General features: G+C 45.3%; 1 protein-coding gene across 3 annotated transcripts in view; it reads left to right on the top strand.

Moving 5' to 3' along the window:
• Positions 1–22450, top strand: part of CSMD2 (CUB and Sushi multiple domains 2) — a 570274-nt gene that overhangs the window by 101016 nt on the left and 446808 nt on the right. For all 3 annotated transcript variants that reach the window (XM_075996375.1, XM_075996373.1, XM_075996374.1), the window contains exon 3: positions 7644–7756. In XM_075996375.1, coding sequence (XP_075852490.1) covers positions 7644–7756 — 113 coding nt within the window. The remainder of the gene's footprint in view (positions 1–7643; positions 7757–22450) is intronic.

Here is a 22450-nt window from a genome sequence, read left to right as displayed (position 1 = left end):
GAGGAGATGTTCAAATCAGTCTGCTTTTTCCTTTTATCTCACCTCATTTCATGAGTATGTAGGGGGATCGCCAAGTCAGCAAGTGTTACTGAGCCCATGTCCGGATGTGTCTTCCTCCTGTGGTCCACACTGCCAGCATCAGTGGCCCCTGGAAGTGCCACGTATTCATTCACAAATACAGTCATTCATTCACAAATACATGTGCAGGGGAGCAAACCAAGCCCTGCCAGGGCTCCCAGGCTGGACAGGGAGACCTTAATGAAAACTATTGACCTCACTAAGCATTTCATTAGGAACTGTGGTTCATGCTGGGGAAGAAAAGAAACAGGATACCAGTCAGGGAAGGGCAGATTATGCTGTGTGTATTAATCAAGTTTTTTTTTTTTTTAATTTTTGTATTTTCTGATGCTTTGACATCTTGGACCTTGTTGACAGCTCTCCCAGCAGTGGGCCTTTCATATGCAAACCCAGCTGCCCCAGTTGGGTAGAGCCCAGCCACCCCCTTTACTGAGGATCACTGTTGACCCACTGTCCCCCTCTGCGAACTACCTCAGGGCTGGGTATCAAAGCACCCAGGGTGATCCATACACCCTGGAGCCCTCTGAAATTATTCAAGCGAGTCCTGTTCAGCTGCGTCCCGCCCCGCCCATTCCTTCTCAGGAAACCGTAATACAGGCTCTTGCTCACGGTCCCTGCTCCTTCTGCCTCCTGACACACCCTGGTGCTTTGCAGGTGCCCGTGACCCTGCACGGCGAGGTGCGTCCCCTTCTTTTGGGAACTGGAACAGATTGCCTTTCCAGTGGGGAACTTCCGATCTGTTGGCCTTGGCGGAGCTGGATACTCACAATAAAACCTACATTTGAAAACACTGTGATAACAAACTCTCTGATTGAAATGGCTGAACCCACCAAAAGCTTCTGTCTTGCTCAGACTGCATGTTCAGAAGGGTTTGAGGGGCTCTCAGCTTGGTGAAGCCGCTCAGAGACAGCAGCAGACAGAAGCCCAGCGGCACTACCCCGGGGGAGGGGAAGGGAATGGTTTCGCAGCGCAGGCTGCTCCAGGCTCCCTCCGAGACAAAGCCCGCTGCCGCCCCCACTCGCTGCCCAGGCTGCCTTGGCCAGGCCTGACTTCAGAGGGCTGGGAGGTGCTGTTCCACCCTGTGCCCAGAAGGAAAGTTGAAAACGCGTGGTGACGAATACCGGTGACTTCCACGGGGACCTGTGAGAGTATGGAATAGACTAGTCTGGGGAGACAGGAACCCATTTTTCCAGAAGTGATGTTGAGACATTTGAGATAAGATTTGAATGATGAGAAGGAGTTAATTAGACAACCCCTAAGAGTCAGGAAGCGTTCTAAAACGGAAACAGCGTGCGTAAGGACCCTGAGGATGGGCTTACGGCAAATTAAAAGAACCGAAGCCAGCTGTATACTAAGGAGGGGGGCGGGGAGAAACTCGGGGAGGAGTATTTCATCACTGACATGGGAGTGTGGACGCATGGTGATAAGAAGGGGACTTTTAAAGTCATTTTTATTACCGTTTTCAAACTCTCAACAGGAAACACACCCCCTTATTGCCTGCACTCTGGGCTGACCACGGCCCCCGCCCTTGGGATGCCCTTGACCAAAGAAGACTGGAGGGGCAGGAGCCAGAGCGGGGAGTCTGGCAAGGCCAAGCCCTACAGGCTTTGGGGACCTCGTTAGGGATTCTGGTCTTGATCCTCAGAACAGTGAAAAGCCACGGATAGATTTTGAACTGAGAGTGAGGAGTCTGGGGCTGTGGGCATCACCAGTGTTCAAGACTCGGGGTATCTCTGGGCGGGGAGGAAAAGCAAAGACAAGGTGCTTGCGGAAGTGAGAAAGAGGGTACGTCTTGACAAAGCAGAGGATGAGTTTTATTTTACAAGTATGGCTGCGCCACCTGTTTACAGATTGCTGTTCTCTGTGCGTTTTAGAGCCAGCAAGGAGGGTAGCCAATAGCAGCGGGGGGCCTCTCTCCTTCCTCACCATCATTTTTACCTTTTTTCCCTACTAAGTCTGGCTCTCACTATGGAAGGGTACCTCCCTCCTTTCAATATGGTATTTAAACTTGTCAGATAAAAGATGGGAAAATCTGAAAGTTTTATTGGCCCATTCGACAGGCAGCGCAATAGGTCCTCCCGACTGCAGGGTCGTCAGCTCGTCTAAAATCGATCTCGAAGATGATGAGTGGGTGGGGGAGGGGGCGAGATGATGATTCAAGCGTCCAGCTGGGGAGATTCAAGCTTTCACTTCCCCTCCCCCGGCTTTGGCGCCTTTGAGGAATCCTCCATGCTAGAAACCATCCATCTACCAACCCTGGGATAAATAGCAGAGCAGTGGTAAATATCTGATGAGAGAAAATGCCTAGTAAGCTGCAATTCCATATATTGCAAGCGATAAAACTGTAATTGTTTGTTGACAGTGTACATTAGCTATTCGCAGCTTGTGTCAATATAGCAGCAAGCAAGTAGGGTCTAGGAATCTTTAATGGCAGTGCAAAAATATCCCAGAACTAACTTGGGGATTAAAATCCACAATGTCTACGTAGTGGGAGGAATGCCATTCTCAAGGGGACTTCCTGGGAGAAGCCCTGGAGAGGTTGGAGATTCTGCCAGGAGGCTCTTTGTGGTTGAAGGTCCCCGGGCAGAGTCTGGGAAGGGCGGAATGATTCTGGCAGACGTGGGTGAGAGATGCGTTGCAGCTGCTCTGAATCGGGCCCACTTGAAGGCAGAGGAAACCAGAGCCTGCTGGGGTGGGGCCTGGGGGACCAAATATAGGTCTGACCTCCTTGGGGACAATTTGTTATTTTAATTCAATCCAATGGGCTGGCAACAATCTAATGTGAATATTTGGTGGGGGAAGGGGTATCTGATGCATGTGCAAATCAACAGGAGGCCAAGGGACAGGCTAGTGGTGGCCCTGTGGCCTGGGCTGCAGGTGTGGTGGTCAGTCCACTTCCAGCAAGGTCCCAGCCAGTGCGTGGGTGGGGGTGGGGAGGGAGCAATTTGTAGGGTGGAACAGACAGGAGGCAGCTGAAGTGAGGGGCCTGGCAAGGACCAAGTGGGAGCTCCAAGCCCTGTCCAGACAGACTGAGGTTAAGTTAGATCTAGTGCAGGACTGGGGTGCTGTCCAATAGAAATGTAATATGAACCATATATATATATGTATATATACATACATTTTTTAAAACTTTTCATTTTGAAATAATAATAGATTCCTAGGAGGGGTCCCATGTGGCCTTCACCCATTTCCCCTAGGCCTTACATATTATGTAACTATAATACGATATTAAAACCCGGAAACTGATGTCAGTGCAATGTGTGTGTACTTCTATGTCATTTTCTCACATGCGCAGATTCACAGAACCATCACCACCATCAAGACACAGGACCTTTCCATCCCCACCAAGATCTCTCTCATGACACTCCTTTATGGTCATACTCACTTCCTTTCCTGTCCCCATCCCTATCCCCTGGCATCTCTTTAATTTTGTCATTTCAAGAATGTCATAGAAATAGAATCATGTGGCATCTTATGACATATGATCTTTTGAGATTAGCTTTTTAAAAAAATCTTTTTTTTTTTTAACTCAGCATAATGCCCTTGACGTCCACCCAAGTTGTTTCATGTATCAATAGTTCATGCCTTTTTCTTGCTGAGTAGTATTTCGTGGTATGGATATGCCAAAGTTTGTATACTCATTTGTTTATTGTACTAGGACATTTTGGTTGTCTCCAGTTTGGGCTACTACAAATAAAGTTGTTGTGGACAGTCACGCATAGGGTTTTGTGTGGATGTGAGTTTCCATTTCTCTGGGCTAAATGCACAGGGGTGCAATTGTTGAGTTGCATAATTAGAGTGTGTGTGTGTTTTTTCTTTTTCTTTTTTTTTAAAGAAACTGCCAAACTATTTTGCAGAGTGACTTTTACCTTTTTACCTTCCAACCAGCGATGTGTGAGAGGTCAAGTTGTTTTGCACTGTCACCAGCATCTGGTATTGTCACTACAATATTCTTATTTTAGCTGTTCTAATGGGTATGTAGTAGTATCTCATCATGGTCTTAATTTGCACTTCTCTAATGGCTAATAACATTGAACATCTTTTCATGTGCTTATATGCCATCCAGACACCCTCTCTGGTGAAAGGTTTCTTCGTGTGTTTTGCTGATTTCCTAACTGGATTGTTGGATCCTTGTGTTGTTTTCAGTCTTAGGAAAAAAACACTCAGTCTTTCACCATTAAGTGTCATGTTAGCTATAGGATTTTTGTAGCTATTCTTTATAAAGTTGAGAAAGTTCTCCTCGATTTTGAGTTTTCTGAGTTTTTTTTTTTTTTAATCATAAAGAGTGTTGAATTTTGTCAGAGACTTTTTTTTTTTTTTTTTGCATGAGTTGATATGGCCGTGTGATTTTTCTATTTTTAGCCTGTTACTATGATGGGTCACACTGACTGGTTTTTTAGCCTTGCATCCTTAGAATAAACCCCACTTGGTCATGGTGTGTAATTATTTTATATATTGCTAAAGTCTCTTTACTAATATTTTGTTAAGGATTTTGTGTTTATATCCATGTAAAATATTGATCTTTAGTTTTTTAAATTCGTACTGTCTCTAGCTTGGTATCAGGGTAATACTGGCCTTCCCTCATGAGTTTACAAGTGTTCTTTCCTCCTCTGTTTCCTGGAGAAATTGTTTAGAGTAGAATTGGTGTTAATTCTTCTTTATAGGTTTGGTAGTATTCTCTAGTGAAAACATCTAGGCCTGGATATTTCTTTTTGGGGAGTTTTAAAATTACTAATTCAATTTCCTTAATAGTTATAGGGCTATTCAAATGATCTATTTCATATTGGGAAAGTTATGGTATAGTTTGTGCTTTCAAGGCCATTTCATTTATTAATACTTTGTCAAATGTATAGTGTGTAATTTGTAGTATTTCCTTATCATCCTTTTGATAACTGCGGGATCTGTTTTCCTTAACCCTTGCCAACTCTGGCTATTTGCCAATCCATTAGGTGACAAATGAATCTTGTAGATTTAGTTTTCATATTTTGATGTTAATAAGGTAGATCCTTTTTCTGTTTTTGTTTGTTCATACCATTTGCTCTTTTCCTTTTAGCTGTTTATTGTTTTCTTATTGATTCGTAAGTGCTCTTCCAAGTTATAAATACTGACTGTCTTCCTGTCACATATATTATACCTAATCTTTCGGTTTGCATTTTTCTCATTATCTTTTTACGGTTTCTTTTGTCACACATACATACTCTTAATTTTTATGTAGTTACATCCATCAATATTTTCCTTTGAGCCTTCTAGGGTTTCATGTTGTATTCATCAGTACTCAATCAATTTCAAGAGATAGAAACCCAAATCAAGCTAGCTTGAGACAAACAAAAAAAAAAAGAAAGAAAGGAAAGAAAGAATGTTGGCTCATGTAACTGGGCATTGAAGAGATAGATTTCTCCGCATGGCTGGATTAAGGATCTGAAAAATATATCATCAGGGCTCTCTGCCTCTCTTCTCTTACTGTTGCTCAGCTTTTGTGTATATCTGTGTGGTGATATCATTTTCTCTAAAGCAGATAGTCTCCGTGTGTTGATAAAAAGTCTGCGGCAGTCCCAAGCTTCTATTCTAATGATTTAAGATCCAAAAATAAAAGACTTTCAGAGTCTATATATCATATTCCATGGAAGGACTCAGAATGACCCTATTTGGGTGTGTGTGCCCTCTTCCCTCTCCCCCACACCTTGAGCCAGTCCATAAAAATGAGAAATAGTGTGCCATGCATAATCATTTGCTCAGCTCTGTGGCTCTCGGGCAGGTGGGGTACCTGTCAGAACCCCAAGCAGTGGGCAGCTCCCTGGAAGACTGATGGGAAGGTAGAAGCAAAAGGAGTTCTCTACAAGTCTTGCTTAGAAAGGCCTTCTCCAGCATAAGGTCGGTTTTTTTTTTCAAGTTTGTTTCCTTCTAATATGCATAGCTTCATTATTTTATATATAATTTTTTGACCCATGAGAAAGAGAGAAAAAGAATATGAAGATGGGGTGAGGTAGGGAGCTTTGGCTGGATATATTCATACTTGAAAAGAAGATGACCTTGAAGCTTATGTGGTTACCCACTTCACAATTTGATCATTTTTTTCTTCTCTTTTTCTTTTTTCTTTTTTTTTCTTTTTCTTTAGTTTATTCTGAGTTAACATGAATCCTCCAAGATTAGGATGGTGGGAAGGGCAAGAGGTTCATTTAGCACAAGACTTTTCACAGCAGGTATTAACAAATGTCTGGTTTAACTTGTCTGATCCCAATACTCATGCTCTTCAGGGATATCTTGGGCATCGAGATATTAGATAGCAATGGAAGGTATAGAGTGGGATCCAGGAGCACCACAGATATTCCAAACTATCTGAAAATGGGAGAGTAGAAGTAAGCCTCGAATTCCATCCCAGATCCCTGATGGGGGGAGGGAGGCAGGCTGAGCCTAAGAGAAGGGGGTTAAGGACAGAGGTGGGCAGGAGACTGGCCACCTCACTCCCACCTGTGCGCACCCTCAGCTCTCCTGTGGGGGCCACCAGACATGGACTCCCCACAGCAGACAAAGTAATTCCTAAATGTATTCTGAAGTGTTCAGTGGCATCTTTTTAACTTTAAAGGAATCTCTAAAAATGACCCTCTTGTGCTAAAAAACATACTATCTCAGGCTCAAGTATTCCTTTATTTTCAAAACCCTGTTTCCTTCTCCTCACTTAAATTCCAGAAAGAAAATTTAAACATTTTAATTTCAAAGGCATGCACAGCGTGATCCCATTTGTATGAAATTATTTTGTTGACTATGATTCCATCTATTGATCCTTCCATCTCTTTGCATGTCAGCTGTCAAGAATGATTATTTCTAGATCATGTTGGGCTTTCATTTTTATGTTTTCCTTTTTAAACTAATAAGCACTTATTTCTATAAAAGCAGTAGACATTACTTTAAAAGAATAAAGTCTATGATGAGAAGCATCCGCACATCCTGCTACTTAGAGTTGGCCATGTTTTCCTCCATATGTGAATAAATATTGTCCACTGGCGATTATTAGCTGTAAACTCGCGGGGAGGCTAATGGAACCTCAGCCTGAAAGACAGCAGACAGGAGAAGAAACAACTGGAAGAGGAGAAACTGAACCAGGAGACACAGAAGAGGCTAGGGGATTAGGCCATGGCTTTAGGGGAGTCACACCCTCATGTTTCAGGGCCAGACTGCTGCTTTTCATCACCTCTGCTGAGAATAATTTTTGTCCTTGAACACCCTCCATGCATCTCAAGTCAGGCCTCTTTTGTATTCCTCCCCAGCATAAGGTCGTTTTTTTTTCAAGTTTGTTTCCTTCTAATATGCATGGCTTCATTATTTTATATATAATAAATATATTGGATATTTACTAATAATAATCTAATTATTATTAGATTATTATTAATCTAATAATCTAATTATTAATCTAATAATCTAATTATTAATAATCCAAATATATTGGATTATTTATATCCAATAAATATATTGGATAAATATACTGGATCAGCACTGTGCATCCAGCAGGTGCTCAATCAATGCTTAACGGACGTGTGGGAAACTCACGGCACCTCATTGTCTTTCAGGCTCACGGGCTTTCAACTGCCGGCCACCATCGTCAGCGCAGCCACCACCCTCTCTCTGCGTCTCATCAGCGACTACGCGGTCAGCGCCCAGGGCTTCCACGCCAGCTATGAAGGTAGGTGTCCCTGGAGCCTTGATGTGATGTCCCAACAGCAGATGTGATGTCTAACGGGCAGGGCTGGGCCTCCCCCAGCTGCGGGGAGGGAAAGTTCTTCAGGCTCTGAGCCGTGCCTGTCCTAACAAGGCTGGTTGTTAGCCAGTAACTCACTTACTTCAATCGCCCCTCTGGTGTTCCCAGGAAGCGGAGGATGGAAATCAGAGCTCAGCTGCAATAGTTTATCCTGAGGGCCTGGTGACATCTACTCCTCTGCTCCCTTTAACTAGGTTTTGCCGTGTTTTTATTTTTTTAATTCTGTTTTGTATTGGGCTTAATTATATAAGGTACCTGAGGTTGTTTCTGAAAGTAAAAGAGATATAAAGCCTAAGTAAAAGAAATAAAACTAGCAGCTGAAAGCTCAATATAATGACCGCAAAGAGTTAGTTTTATATCATCCAGAGAACAATCGATTTTTCCTTAATAGCATGGATTAGGGTTTTTTTTCTTTTTGGTTTGAGCTATGCAAATAATTTGCACTTCTCTCCGTCTGTTTAAATATGGTGTTAGAATTCAAATTAACACTAATATCTTCAGATTATACACTGTTATTATTATTAACTTTATTATGTTAGTTCAGAAGGTGGTACTTGTGATCTCTGTCATTTCCCTGGGAAATTTACATCTCATTAATAGGTAATTATGCCACTCTTGGCGAAGACCTGCACTGCTATTTTGTGTTGAGATCATTAATAGGCATATTTTAAGACTGTTAATGATAATTAATAACAATAATGACATAACACCCTAGTAACGCGTGCCAGTTATTCGAAAGCTTTTTTTCCTTTGCCTTTGTTTAAAAGCTTAGGGAATAAGTGATGCTTTCTTGAATGAAGCTGTAGTGATATAGAAATAGATACTGCCTTTGTCTTGGCCAGCAGTACACCACATAAAGAGGGCAAGTCCTACCTCCTTGGCTAAAGCCACCCCTGGTGGCAGGGGCACGGGGGCCACTCTGATGCTTCAACCTGAGGAATTGAGGGCTCCTGGGAAGGCCTCTGTTATTTTCAACTAAAGATTTCCAAGACAATTCCACATGGCTTTAACTGAGGGCTTCTGACATAATTCTGCTTTAACTGAGGGCTCCTGACCAAGACCTACCTGTCTTTAATGTGAGGACTCTGAGATAGCCCAATTTCATTTTTAAAAACCATCAGTTCCTCCCAATATCAAGTCTGCAATTTTGGTCATCCGGGCTGTACCTTTGCCCTGGTCCTAATTCCAAACTAATTCTCTCCAAGGTTGAGCTGGCTACAAGCTCATTACTAAGACAGGCCTCTTCAGAAGCTTCCTAAGTCCCTCTGGCCATGAGCTCCTTCCACAATATTTTGGTCTTAGGGAGACTGACTGTATTTGGGAGCAGGGCAGAGGAGAGGGGGTCTGAGTCAGTGACTCAGAAGAGGTGCCTACAGAGATGCTGGGAGTGACAGACGCATGGGGAACCTGGGCCCTCATTCAGCAATCCTTGTGGATCTCTGTGCAAGGGCTGGACTTCCATGAATCTTAAGGAAAAAACGTGTCCCCATGGATCCCTGGCCACACCTCCCTGCCAGGGAGACAAGCACTTCTCCGTTAGGCAGAGAGGATCTGTGGGTACATTCACAGAGCCCTTTGAAAACAAGGTTCTAGCCTGGAATTTAGGGTCTACAGCAGGGCTTCAGGAGATCTGCAAACTCTTTAAAATTAGAGACAAAAAACCTGAGGATATATGTATTTTTTTCTAGGGAGTGTATACAGGAGGGGTTAGCACACTCAGGCCCCCTGGCCAAATCTAGCCAGCCAGCAGCTTGCTTTTGTAAATAAATTTTGATTGGAACGCCCATTTGTTTACATGCTGTCCGTCTTGCACACACTACAGCTGCAGAGCTGAGCGATTGTGACAGACGCCATATGCAAAGCCTGTGAAATATTTACTCTCTGGCCCTTTACTGAAAAAGTTTCCTGACCAGTGGCCTAGAGCTGTGATGTCCAATATAGTAGCCATTAGCACATGAGACTATTTGCATTTACATTAATTAAAATTAAATACAATTTAAAATTCGGTTCTGAGTCATGCTAGCCTCATGGCAAGTGTTCAGTAACCACATGTGGCTTGTGACCACCATATTGGACCACACAGATGCAGAATTCACAAAAGGGCCTGTGATTCAAAAGAGGTCACAAAACATTAGGGATCAATTACAGGCCAGTGGGTCCCTCCTCTTACCTGTCCCTCCTCTTACCTGCCTGGCACAGGTGAGATAGTTCAGGCCAGAGAATGCTCAGCATTGCAGACGGAATGTCTTGTCCTATCTAAGCCACATAATGCTGTCAGGTCTCTAAGTCACTGATGCTAAGAAAATAAAGCCTTGCAGCTGAGGCCCCAGCAAATGCTGGACCATTCATTGCAAATGCAGGTTGTCCTAGTTGAGTGAGTTTCTATGCAATCACCTATGCAGGGTTTTGCAAACTTTGCAGGATACGTGGCTGGCTGTCTTTGTGCTGCGTGGTAAAGTGGGTCACAGGTGTCTGTGCTAACAAGGAAGGCAGGCACCAGTAAGCCAAGGCGGTAGCCATCACCAAGCGCCATTGGCATGGCTGGGGACTGGACTGTGGGGCAATTTGTGCATCTGGAAAAACGTGAGTTGCACCCACTTTTGGAACACCTGAAGTGGTGGGGCAAGGAAGGAAGGAGGGAGGAACAAGTAGGGTGAGCCACTGCTGTGACTATACCCACATTATAGATGCCCTGGCCTGTCTCTGCCACTGGGTTTATTCAACAAGAGACGGAATGATCCTATGTTTCAGGATTTACTGATAAACTAACTTCTTGGACCTACACCTGACTAACTGGGTGAGCCTGGGCAGATTTTTAGACTTGCTGGGCCTCATGGGGGGTAGTGGGGGAGTTCCAGTAAAGGAGTTTATGAAGATTTGGCTCTCAGGGAAGGAGATCGGCCTCCTCCCTCCATTGCAGAGCCCACCATAGACATTTGTGCTGGACGGCAAGCGGAAGACAGACAGGCAGGCAGGCAGGCTCCGCCTGGGCTGCCGCCAGTGAGGATGGCTTCCTTAAATTCTCTATTCACGACGGTGCTGTATCAGAGCCCTGCTCCTGTAGCTCCCCTTGGCTGACATCCCTGAATGTCTGCTATCAAAGCGAGTTTGATCCTCCTCCACCCTCGCCCGGAATGTGAACAGCGCAGATAAGGAGCCGAACTGCTGGTAGGGATTTTGGAGAAAGGTGAAGTCAGGTGAAGAGTGTCAGCTCACGGCTGCTGCCGCTTCAAGGCAAAGATCCAAAAGGCCAATAGTCAAACCCAGAGAAGACAGAAGATGCTGGGTTTGTAATCCTCGGGGGCAAGAGGATGGGCTGCAGCGGCTGGACAGGAGGGAAGAGGATCAACCTGTATCAAGCACTGACTGTATGCCTGGCACTTTACATACATTATCTCATTTAATCCCCCCACCCCCGCTGGACGACAGGCATTGCTGTCCATCTTGCAGAGGTACAGGCTGGGCCTCGGGGAGGTACCGTGCAACTTAAGTCTACTTGATGGCCAGGAGTTTGAACGTGGCTTTTCTGGCACTAAAGACTGTACTCCTGTCCTGGCCTGTCCTCCCTCAAAACTCCTTGGGCACGGCAGAGCCAGGGGAGGGCACAGAAATCCGCCTTGGCTCCAGCATCCCTCCAGGCTGGCTCGCGTGGCCCCACGGAGGCCACCCGAGATGCGTTCCCGAGCTTCTCAGGCTAGGGTTACCAGGCAAAATATGGGGCGCCCCGTTCATTTGAATTTTAAATTATTCAAATTTTTTGAATAGGAATAATTTTTAGTATATCCCAAATATGTCATGGGACATACTTATACCGGAAACAAAATCATCCGTTCATCAGAAATTGAAATGAACGGAGCATCTTGTATTGTTAGTTGCTAGGTCTGGCAACCCCAAGTTCAGTACTGAGTCTGAAAAGAGGCTCCCGGAGTCCTCACCCCGAGAACCTCCTCCTCCTCCTGACTCCCAGGTCTGCCCCTGTCTGCTCTTCCCATGTAGGGCTGCCTGGCCAGGCCTGGCCTCACCCCTGCCATTCCAGTGAGTGTACGTCTGTCTGTACACGTACACACACATACGCACATGCATGCACACGCACACAGGCGCAGATCATGTCATATGTGCAATTCTGTAATCTGGTTAATGAGGCCGACATTTCCCTGTGTTAATAAAAGTCTCCCTGGTTTGTCCTTTCTAATGAGAATCAGCGAGGAAGGCGCTGTGGTTTGAATGTACCACAATTATGTAACCAGTCATCTTCTGTGGACATTCAAGCAAAGAACATCCCTTGCACATACAACTTAAGCCCTCATCTAATTATCTTCTTAGAATAAATTCTGGGAAGTGCAATTGCTGGGTCAAAGAGTGTACGGATTTTACATTTTGATACGGAATTCCAAAGGGTCTGTAGAACGGTTATACTAACGCACACACTAGCAACAGTGCGTGAGCCGGCCCGGTCCCTCCACTTTGCTAACGTTGCATGCTGGTGAGTTTTAAATCTGCTCCATTGATTACAGTGAGTGAAAAATGAAATCTCAGTTGTCCTGATTGTTTGCATCTCTTTGATTATAGGTAAGGTGGAGCACCTGTCATCACTTACTGGCCAGGTGTCAATCATTTTATAAATCGCCTGTCCCTGTCTCTGCCTACTCTTCCAGTGGGGTGTTAGTGTTTTGCTTATCTTCTTTGTAAGCAGTTTTTGCATATTAAGGACATTAATATGATGGGTTTCTTTTTGATGTGCAGCAATTTTCATTTTTATGCCACTGATTTGCCATTTTAATTTTTTTTAGTATTTCTTTTATGATATCTACTTTTGTTGCCATACTTGGAAAGGCCTTTTCCATGCCAAGATTAGAGAAATACCCATTTAAATGCTCATCTTATTCTTTTAGCTTTATCTTCTTACTTTTTCACCTTTAAATCTCCCTTGATTGTGGTTGTTTGTCTTGGTTTCTGTGACTCCCTTTCTGTTTCTGGCTCTCTAATTCTCCCTGTGTGTCATTCTGTCTCTATGAGTATGGGGACAACCACATCTTCCCAATTCGCCCCCAGGGAGCATGTCTCTCCCTGGTGTTTCTAGTCTTGCTGCCATCTGGACATTATTTCACCCACTCTAGCCCTAGACTTCCCGCCTTCCACACACACAACTCACAAAGGTCGTACAGGATTGTTTCTGTCTGTTCCAGACAGATCACCAGGTAAGCGAGAGTTATGAGCAGATCAGAAATGTCAATTAGGTAAGAGTCTCTGCTAGTTTTTAATGTCTAACCCTGGTCGCACCCTTGCATTGTGGCAGTATGAAGATTGTGCCATCACTCTGACACTTTTGTGAAGGAGAGCCCATCTCTGAGTGCTGGGTCTCAGTCTGTTAGGTCTGTCCAGTAGTCTAGATCTCAAACAAGTGTTTCTTTGTTTAGCTAAGTCTATCTGTGATCTTGGTAATCCACTACCAAAATACAGGCTGCTTTCTTAAAACCCAGCCTATTCTATTCTACTTATTATCTCCCCATAGAAATCTAGAAGGAGGAGGGAACTTACTTTTGCAGACTCCCTGGTAACCATGGAGGCGGGGGGAGGCGGTACAGGACAAGGACTAAGATCTCAGGCTCTGGCTTCAGACATCTGGAATCAAATTCCATCTTGCCCCACACTTGGCTGCATGACCCTAGGCAAGATGTCATTTCACTGAGCTCCAAGCACCATGCCTATAAAATCAGGATGAGAGTAATACTTACTTCATAGCGCCGTTGTGAAGATGAAGGAAGAGAACGCACAAGTCACAGGATGTGCTCAGTACAGGACCTGGCAAATTGCCAGCGCTCGATAAATGTCAGCTAATTAATTAAGTCACTCTCATCCTGACCTTACTTGACAGGGATTATTTTAGGAGGTGGGAGGAATATGTCAACTCTGTAGGTCACAATCCCAGCCCTACCCCAGTTCCTTGGCTCCTGAGCTTGCATAAAATCCTTAATCCGGCTGTTCATGGTGTGTCTAGTCTTACAACCAGACTGTGGCTTCTTTGGAGAAGGAGCGGAATGTTCTCTAAATCTGTGAGCCTCCAGCAGAGCGTGCCTACCGGATGGAGATGAAATATCTGGTCTTGTCACCTGGTGGACCAGAGCTGATGAGGCCAAGCCAGGAACTTAGTCTATTCATGGCCTCTTGTCTTTGCATCAGAGATGTTGGCTTTAGAGCTAAGGATCTTAGTAACGAGTCCAGTAGGCTCTAGACTATGGGGATCATGGACTTGAAAGCTATGACACACACACAGACACACGGACATACACTCACACAAACACAAACATAACACTTTTCCATAGAATTCCTAGGGAGTTCACAGGTGCCCTGCAACCTACCCATGAACCCCTAGTCTCTCTGAAACACTGAGCCCAGAGAGGCTAACCTCACACATGAAGTTGGCAAGAGAGATTTATTGAGCACCTACTGTGTACACTCCCTGATTTTTAATGCAGGTCTCATTTTTGCAGTCAAAATTTATGCCCTCTCCCCCCATCCATCTCCCCTCCCAAAAGGAACAGGGAGGAAGAAAAACTCCATTTAGTGTCACTTCTGTAAAAAAATACCCTGGTGTGCTTTTGCTACCAATGGAAGCTCAGTAATATCATTGCTGCACGATGACCACAGAGTGTTGAAACAGGGTCAGCCAGACACATCTGGGAGAGATGGACAGACGAAGGTGGAGCTCCCTGTTTTGCTATACCAGGAGAGGAGGGGTGGGAGCAAGCTTTGGGACAAAGTGGGCTTTCTTGGTGTTGGAGGTGGGGGTAGGGTTGAAGGTGATCATGCCACTGTGCACACAGGGAAACTAGGGTGCAGAGATGGGATTGGAACCCACTGCATGGGAGAAATGAACCCCTCTTGGTTTTATCCCTTCCCAAAATTAGACCTGCTGGTTCTCCTCTCCTGGCCTTAGCCTCTCAGATAATTTTCTCATTCTGAAAGAGTTCCCCAATTTTGTGACATTATGCAGACATCTCAAAATTGGACTAATGGAAGCTATTTGATCATATATATATATATTATAGTGAATATGCAGTTTGCACTGTTTAGGCCGCTCTGGGCCAGAACAGCAGAACAGCAGGCCAAGGCCTCCCCCAGGGTGGGAGGTGACGAATGTCCATTTCCTGCGCTCAGGAGGGATGGTGTGTGCTTCCTGAGTGAACCTGCTCCATTTCCTATGGCTCTGCCTTGGGAGTTGGAGAACATTCATTTTAATCAGTACTGTGGAGTAGCAAATTAATACATAGAGATGTGACATTTGAGACAAATTGGGCAGCACTTCTCAATAAGTGGGAATCAGGATGATTTTCATATCACGTCCTCAATAATCCCACAAATAGTTCATCATGCATAGTGATGTTTTTTCCCCCTTTGGGGAAGAGTATTAACATAGCCTGAAGATGATTTTATGCCAAACTCTAGTGCTCTGGCCGTCCTCATGTCAGGGTGTCAGAAGAAACAGTGATGAGGACAGAGCATTCTCAGGCAGCTGACTCCCTGCAGGTAATGTCTACCTCTCCTTCACTTCTCTGCCCCCACTCACTCATTCCTTACTCATTCAACATATATTTGCTGAGCACCTGCTATATGCCAGTCCCAAGCTCAGAGTAAGGATACTAGAAAGAATAAGAAGTAGCCTTGGCCAGGGCACCGTGGCTCACGCCTGTAATCCTAGCACTCTGGGAGGCCGAGGCGGGAGGATCACTCGAGGTCAGGAGCTCCAGACCAGCCTGAGGGAGAACGAGACCCTGTCTCTACTAAAAATAAAAAAAATTAGCTGGGTGTGGTGATGCACGCCTATAGTCCCAGCTACTCGGGAGGCTGGGGCAGGAGGATTGCTTGAGCCCAGGAGTTTGAGGTTGCTGTGAGCTAGGCTGATGTCATGGCACTCTAGCCCAGGTGACAGAGCAAGGCTCTGTTTCAAATAAATAAATAAATAAGAAGTGGCCCCTACCTTCAAGGAGCTCTGAGACCTAAACATTGTTGGGAGAGGACTAAGAGCACAGCACAGGAGCAGAAGATGGGGGTTCACACCTGGCTTTCCTTTGGACCAGCTGTGAGACCTTGGGCAAGTCTCCCAAACTCCCTGATCTGATTTTTTTGCAAAACAAACTATGACACCCATCTCAATGGGTTGTAATGAGGATTGAAGGAATGAATGCATGGAAAATGTCCAGCACAGAGTTGCTATCCAATAAACACCACTTCCTCTAGCACGTGGAGAACGCTGCTTTCCTGCCTGGTTAGGTCTCTGGAGGTCAGTTCAAGTTCTGCCACGTCCCCACGGTGTGACCAAGGCAAGGCACTGCATCTCTCACTTCCCTCCGGTGGACAACAGGATTGCTCTCTCTTCCTTTTGAGAGGCTTTGCACTAGTGATAAGGTATAGAAGCACTTAGTGTGACATTTGGCAGCTAGTAGGCACTCAGCAAAAGGAAGGTGCCATAACAGGGCATGGTGTGTTTTGTGGGAGTGAATAAAACTTTCTTTCCCCTGACAAAATCTTTGGTCAAGCCATATGGCTCTCCAAGGGGAAAGGCTGTCACCTGCATTTTGTTTCCTCTGCCACCATGCTACCTTAGTCAGGGCCTGCCACACGGTAGGGACCCCACAATAATAGCTAGTGTTCGCCTCTCCTGGCCTGGACCCCTGCTAGTTTGTATAGGGCTTTTGTGCAAATTAGCACAAGTGGCCACCCTGAGGGAACATGGCCCCATGAACACATGGCTTAGTGGATGGAATATAGACTGGGTTTCAGTCTTCATTTCCCCTCTGCCTGGCATACTTTCACAGTACTCAACCTGACCAGCTGTACTTGATGGCCTTGCTCCAGAGCCCTCCTTTTAGGAGTCTATATTCACTCACCATTTGACAAAAGATTCAGAGAATCATTGGATGCTTGGGTGTAAGGATCTCAGAAAGCTTTCACTTAAAAACCTCTAATTGCATCCAGGATGGAGTCCAAACTTCTTACCTAGCCATCAAAGCCCTGGGCATCAGCCCCACCTCCACCCCCTTCCTCCACATTGGATTTTGTCCAGTTCTCAGTTATACCGTACTCTATCTCCACACTTACCATTCAAACACACTGAGTCCCCTCTCCACAGCCTCCCCTCTCCTGAACTCTTCTAGTCTCTGCCCAGACTGAATCCAGGAGGCTGCCCCTGTGCACAACAGCTCTGTTATATTCTCTCTTAGCTCCCTGCGTGGCTCTATCCAGCATGGGTGTCACTTGTGTATTTCCTCTTCCTTCTTTGCCTTCTCCACTCCCATGTGTGCTTCTGGACAGCTGCAACACTCAGCAGAGCAGCAAGGTTAGAACTCACGCAGGTCTGGAGGAAGACTTGCTTCTCAGCTCAGCCAGTTAGTAGCCAGCATGTGACTTTGAGCTGGTCACTCAACCTCCTCTGACCTCCCTTGGCATAAGAAGCCAATGATGACAGTAATAAACTTCACTCCATGGGATTGCTGTCGGGAAGAAATGAGGCAACACATGTCCAGAGTTTCTAACAGTGCCTGGCGGAGATAAACACTCAAAAAGCAGACATGTGAGCCTAGCCCAGGGTCTGACCCATAGTAGATGCTCAATAAATACTGATTAAACAAGTGAATGGATAAATGATCATCTCACCCAATAAAAAAGACCCAGATAAATAAAGAGATTTCTTTAAGGTACCTGGTACCGTATTTCATTAACTCTAACATGCCCTCAGTCTTAAGATGCAGTGTTAGTTGATGAGCCACTAAGAAAGAAAAAATTGCTGCCAATTAAAGTGTGACATGTCATCAATTATAAAACACATCCCAGCTTCAGAGATATTATTAATAAAACATGGGAAAGCTTGCACCCTAGAACCAAGAAAATATGGTAACTGCTCAATTGCTGTTGACCACCCCTTGGCCTCAGTTTGGGGTGGACTTGTCATTCTGGCCTTTCTCCTGACTCAGAGCTCTCTGACCACCAGGACTGCTTCTTTTCAGCATTCAGGTGGAGGCTCTTGGCCACGTGATCACCTTCTAATTTATTCTCTCGGCTCCAAGTCTCATTACTTCTCAATTTTCTGCATTGAACTCTATTTAACACCTATTAGCGCAGGTCTTCAGCTGATAAACGCCCTTGCCACGGGAGGCAGCAGGGTGCCCCAAGGCTGACCTTCCCTCCCTGGTCTGTGCCCAAGGCCGGGGCCCATGGAACTCCAAATTTGGCTCACTCGGGACCACTGCCAACCCTCTCCTGGCACCCCTCTGAATGGCTTCTGTGGCACTGAGAAACAACATGGGGACCGGGACGTGAGTTCTCCCATCTGGATAGAAGGGGAGGGGGCCAGCCTTCCGGCCCTACTCCGGCAGGGACTGTGTAGCAGGACACACACACCTGTCTCCCTCCTGGGCACTTGGGCCAAATGACCCCATCAGAACTTCCTCCACTGCCCCCAGCCATGGAGGTTCGGGGGATGCATGCCTTTCTGCCACCTCTTCCTGGGGGTGCCTTATCTCCCACCCCACATGCCCAGGATCAGGGCAGAAGGAACGCTTCCAAACAGAAGTACCAGACTGAATATTTCAATCCCACCTCTTCCCATTAACTGATAATTCGGGGGTGATTAGCCAGTGTTTGGGATTATTCTTTCCAGCCCTTCCCCTCATTAGTGTGAAAAATTGAGGGTTGAACCCATTGACATTTCATTTCAACAGCAGGAGAGAAAAGCACTCAGAGCATTGGGTGGGAGATTCTGATTTGGAGATTCGGTGGTGGGCAGACGACATCTCCGTCCTTCCCCTTTCGATCCCATTAAATGATAGGAGTTGCTTCACAGTCCTTTATCTTCAAACAAGCTGCAGGATCCATAATCCAGGGCCTCTGAGATGAAGGAAACAGGAAGCAGCACTTGTTGAGTACCTTCAACATGCCCAGCAAGGCAGGGGGACCTGGCAAACACCTATACGTCACCACCTCGTGACACCATTTCATACATAAGGCAGCCAAGGCCCAGAGAGGTGGGTTACCTGGCCTGAGCTTATCCAGCACATAAGGGCCATGCACAGTCTGAAAACCAGTCTGGTTCCAAAGCCCACACTCTCTCCCTCTCAAAATAAGTCACGCAGTTCTCCAGGCCCGCCCCTCCCACCTGTTCCTACCCCACAGAAAGGAGAAGGTGCAAGCAGGATGCTGGGGCACCTCTCTGGGCCTGCAGTCCCCAGTCCTGGCCTTGCTGGGGACTTTGTGGCTGCCCGAGACCTGGATTTGCTTCCAGGTCTCCAAGACCTGGAGATCTTGTGGACCATGAATTTGCTTCCCTGCTCTGAGACCTTTCCTTCCAGTGCTCTGTTTTTCCCTCAAGACCTTTAACAAGCAATATTTTAGGAGTAAAACAGACTGGGTTTGATAATAAATTCCATTACCAGGAATTAGTCTAGGGAAGTGGAGCGGGCATAGTAGTGGGCACACTGAACACATTTTAGCCTCAGGGCTTCTGTACATTCTGTTCCCCTTTCCTGCACTCTGCCTGGTGGTCTCATAGCCCTTTCTCTTGTTCCATCCAGGTCTGTACTCAAATGTCCTCATATTGAGAGGCCTTTCTTGACCATACTGTACAACACAGCACTTCTTATCACCCCCTGATATATATGATTATTTGATGATTCTCTTATTGTCCTTCTTCTCTACCAGAATGTGAGCTTCCTGCTGTCAGGGGCTTTGCATTTTTTGCATTGTTATTGTTCTGTGTTGAATCCTCAGCACCTGGAACAGGTCCTGGCACACGTTAAGTGCTCAATAAATATTTGGTGAGTGAATGAAACCAAAAGCAAGGAAAAAGAAAACATCGGCATTGGAGCAAGTGCAAGAAATCCCGCAGGGCGAGAGTGCAGAGTGTAGGAAGGGGAGCAGCAGGAGCCGAGCTGCCTGAGGGGCAGGAGCCAGCTCACATAGGGCCTGGGAGGCCATGGGAAGGAGCTTGGGCTTAATTTACAGAGAAGGGCAGCACTGACAGGTCTTGGGCAGTGAAGTGACACCGTGAGAATTGTGCTTTAGAGATGGCGGGGAGGGCAGGGGCAGACTGGACACAAGGGGACCAGTTGCAGGGGGCAGGGGAAACCATTGCCCAGAGTAGAATGGACCAGGACCTCCACTAGTACTGGGAATGGTGCCAGGACAAGTGGAGACCAAGCCCAGGGCTCACTCCCCACATTCCCCTGTGGATGGGTGTCCATGCTGCCGGAACAGAAGGAATGTCCTATGCGTGGAGCAGCTTAGCTTTCACAATTGCTTGAACAAGAATGTTTATGATATCCTTGTCTGTTCTATAGACATTCATGATGTGACTTAATTGATTGAACAAGCTCACCTTACAAGTCTGATGGGTAGATGCATGTTGAAGTTCTGGAGTCTCTGGTTATAAATGATGTGGATGAAGCCCTGGAGATCACACTGGGAAATTATGCAGAGGATTCAGAGCAGGGAGAAAAAGCAAATGCATGGGACGATGATGATTGTAAGGATGATAGTGAAGGCTAGCATGGCTTGAGCTCTTACCAGGTGCCAGCCACTTTTCCAAGTGCCATTTAATCCTCACAACAAGCCTACGAGGTAGACACTATTATTGTCCCCATTTTACAGATGCAGCACAAGGAGGTTAAGTAACTTGCTGGAGGCCACACAGCTAGTAAAAGAATGTGGGTTTGAACCCAGGTGGTTTGACTTCAGCCCGCAAAAAGGAAGGAAACGATTCCACACAGCTAGGACTGTTGGATCAAAACACATCTCACTGTAATAGGAGCAGTGTCGAGCTTTGCACTTAAAGAATCTAACAAAAGGAAAAGATGTAGTAATCAGATGATATTCAAATGTAAAAGTTCTGTACAATAAAAATCATCTAAAATGGAAAGAAAAACAACTGATTGTTGACTACTACTACAGCATATGCAGCAGCGAGGGTCACTCTGTGTATTTATTATAGAACGAACCCATGCAAGGTGGTAAGAAAGATATCTAGGATGTTCACACCAGAGGAAATAGAGTCAGCAAATAAATGCACAGGACAGGCCACTTGGTCGTCTAGATGGTTAACAGAGTAATGGAAACTAACACAATGAAAGGGCACTTTATCTCTGTGAAATTAGGCCAAAGAAACTGGAGGATACGATACAGCGCTGGAGCGTTCGCGGAAACACGGGCACGCTCGTGCGTTGCTGGTGGCGATGCAAATTAGCCCTTTGGGAACCAGCTTGACAACATGTATCAAGAGTCATAAAATGCTCATGTCATTTGACCCAGTAATTCCCCCCCTGGGAACAGATCCTACAGAAATAATTCAACGGAAGAAGAAAGTTATATGCACGAAAGTGTTGATTTCAGCATTATTTATAATGATGAAAAATTGGAAACTGTAAAAATGTCCAACAATAGGGGAATGGCTTGGCAAATTATGGTATATCTACCTAATAGATTTATGCAGCCATTTAAAATTATAATAGCATTATTTAGTAATACAGAAAGATGTTTATGATATTATTTTCAGTGAAAAAAAAAGGGGAATGCACAATGATTCCCGTATTTATGACAACCATGTAAAGTAGATCTTAGATGGAGAGGGACTGGATGAAAATAAGAGAAGCAATTTGGCACGAGAGGACAGTGGGGTTTCCGAGATTTTTAAAAAGTTCTTCTTCATGACTGCTCTGGTGTTGTTTGTGTGATAAATAGCACATGGGAGAAAGTCCAAAATCAAAGAGTAAACTAAAGCTAAAACCAACAGCAGTGAAGTCCTGGCTTGTGTGAAAACTACACAGAGGTGTCAGTTACCTATGAGCATAGTGAGAGCCAATGTCACACGGCCCTAGTAATGGACTGTAGGCTCCAGATCTCAGGAAGTAGGTGCATTCGGAGCAAGGAAACCCACATAGCAAAGCATTGATCTGTAGCAAAGCGTGTTGGAGGGTCAGGGACTGTGTCTCCAGCACAAGACCCAAGCAGAGCAGGTATTTGGGAGGAATAAATGATGCAAGTGATGATCACGCAAAGAACAGCTAAAGAGAAGACCTGGAAGGGACAAGAGGGTTTGTCACCCAGAAGACAAATAAGGTTTCGTTCTAGATTGAGAGCAGAATGATAGCCAGTAGAGAGATGTTAGAACTAGGTGAATTTTAGCTAATAATCAAGAAGTTGTTTTCTATAACTTTAATTACCATAATTTGGAGTAGGCTGCCTTATGAGGTAATGAGTTCCTCATCTCTGGAGGTGATCAAGCAAGAGTTTGATTGATCAAGCTTTGCGATTGATCAAGCTTAGCATAGTTCTCAAACTGCTGCTCTGTGTACTGGATTTTATCCAAGTTAACATTCTGTTGATTGTAAGACGTGCCATTATTTTATGTGTCACAAAAAAAGAGAAACTTCTGCCAATTAAACTATGACATACCTTTGACAGTAAGGCTTATCCCAATTTCTGAGCTGTTTCAATGTGAAAAAAATCAGTGAAATACTATGTAGCCCTGGGAATATATGGTGTATTAGGAGTACCCAAATCTACAGGCTAAACTTGACACATTTTCCAATCTTATCATAAAACATATATATCATATATAAAATAAATCCA

Source organism: Microcebus murinus, chromosome 2, assembly GCF_040939455.1.
Source record: "Microcebus murinus isolate Inina chromosome 2, M.murinus_Inina_mat1.0, whole genome shotgun sequence".
NCBI lineage: Eukaryota > Metazoa > Chordata > Mammalia > Primates > Cheirogaleidae > Microcebus > Microcebus murinus.
The sequence above is the reverse complement of the archived record's forward strand: the minus strand, read 5'-3'. Positions and strand labels throughout refer to the sequence as shown.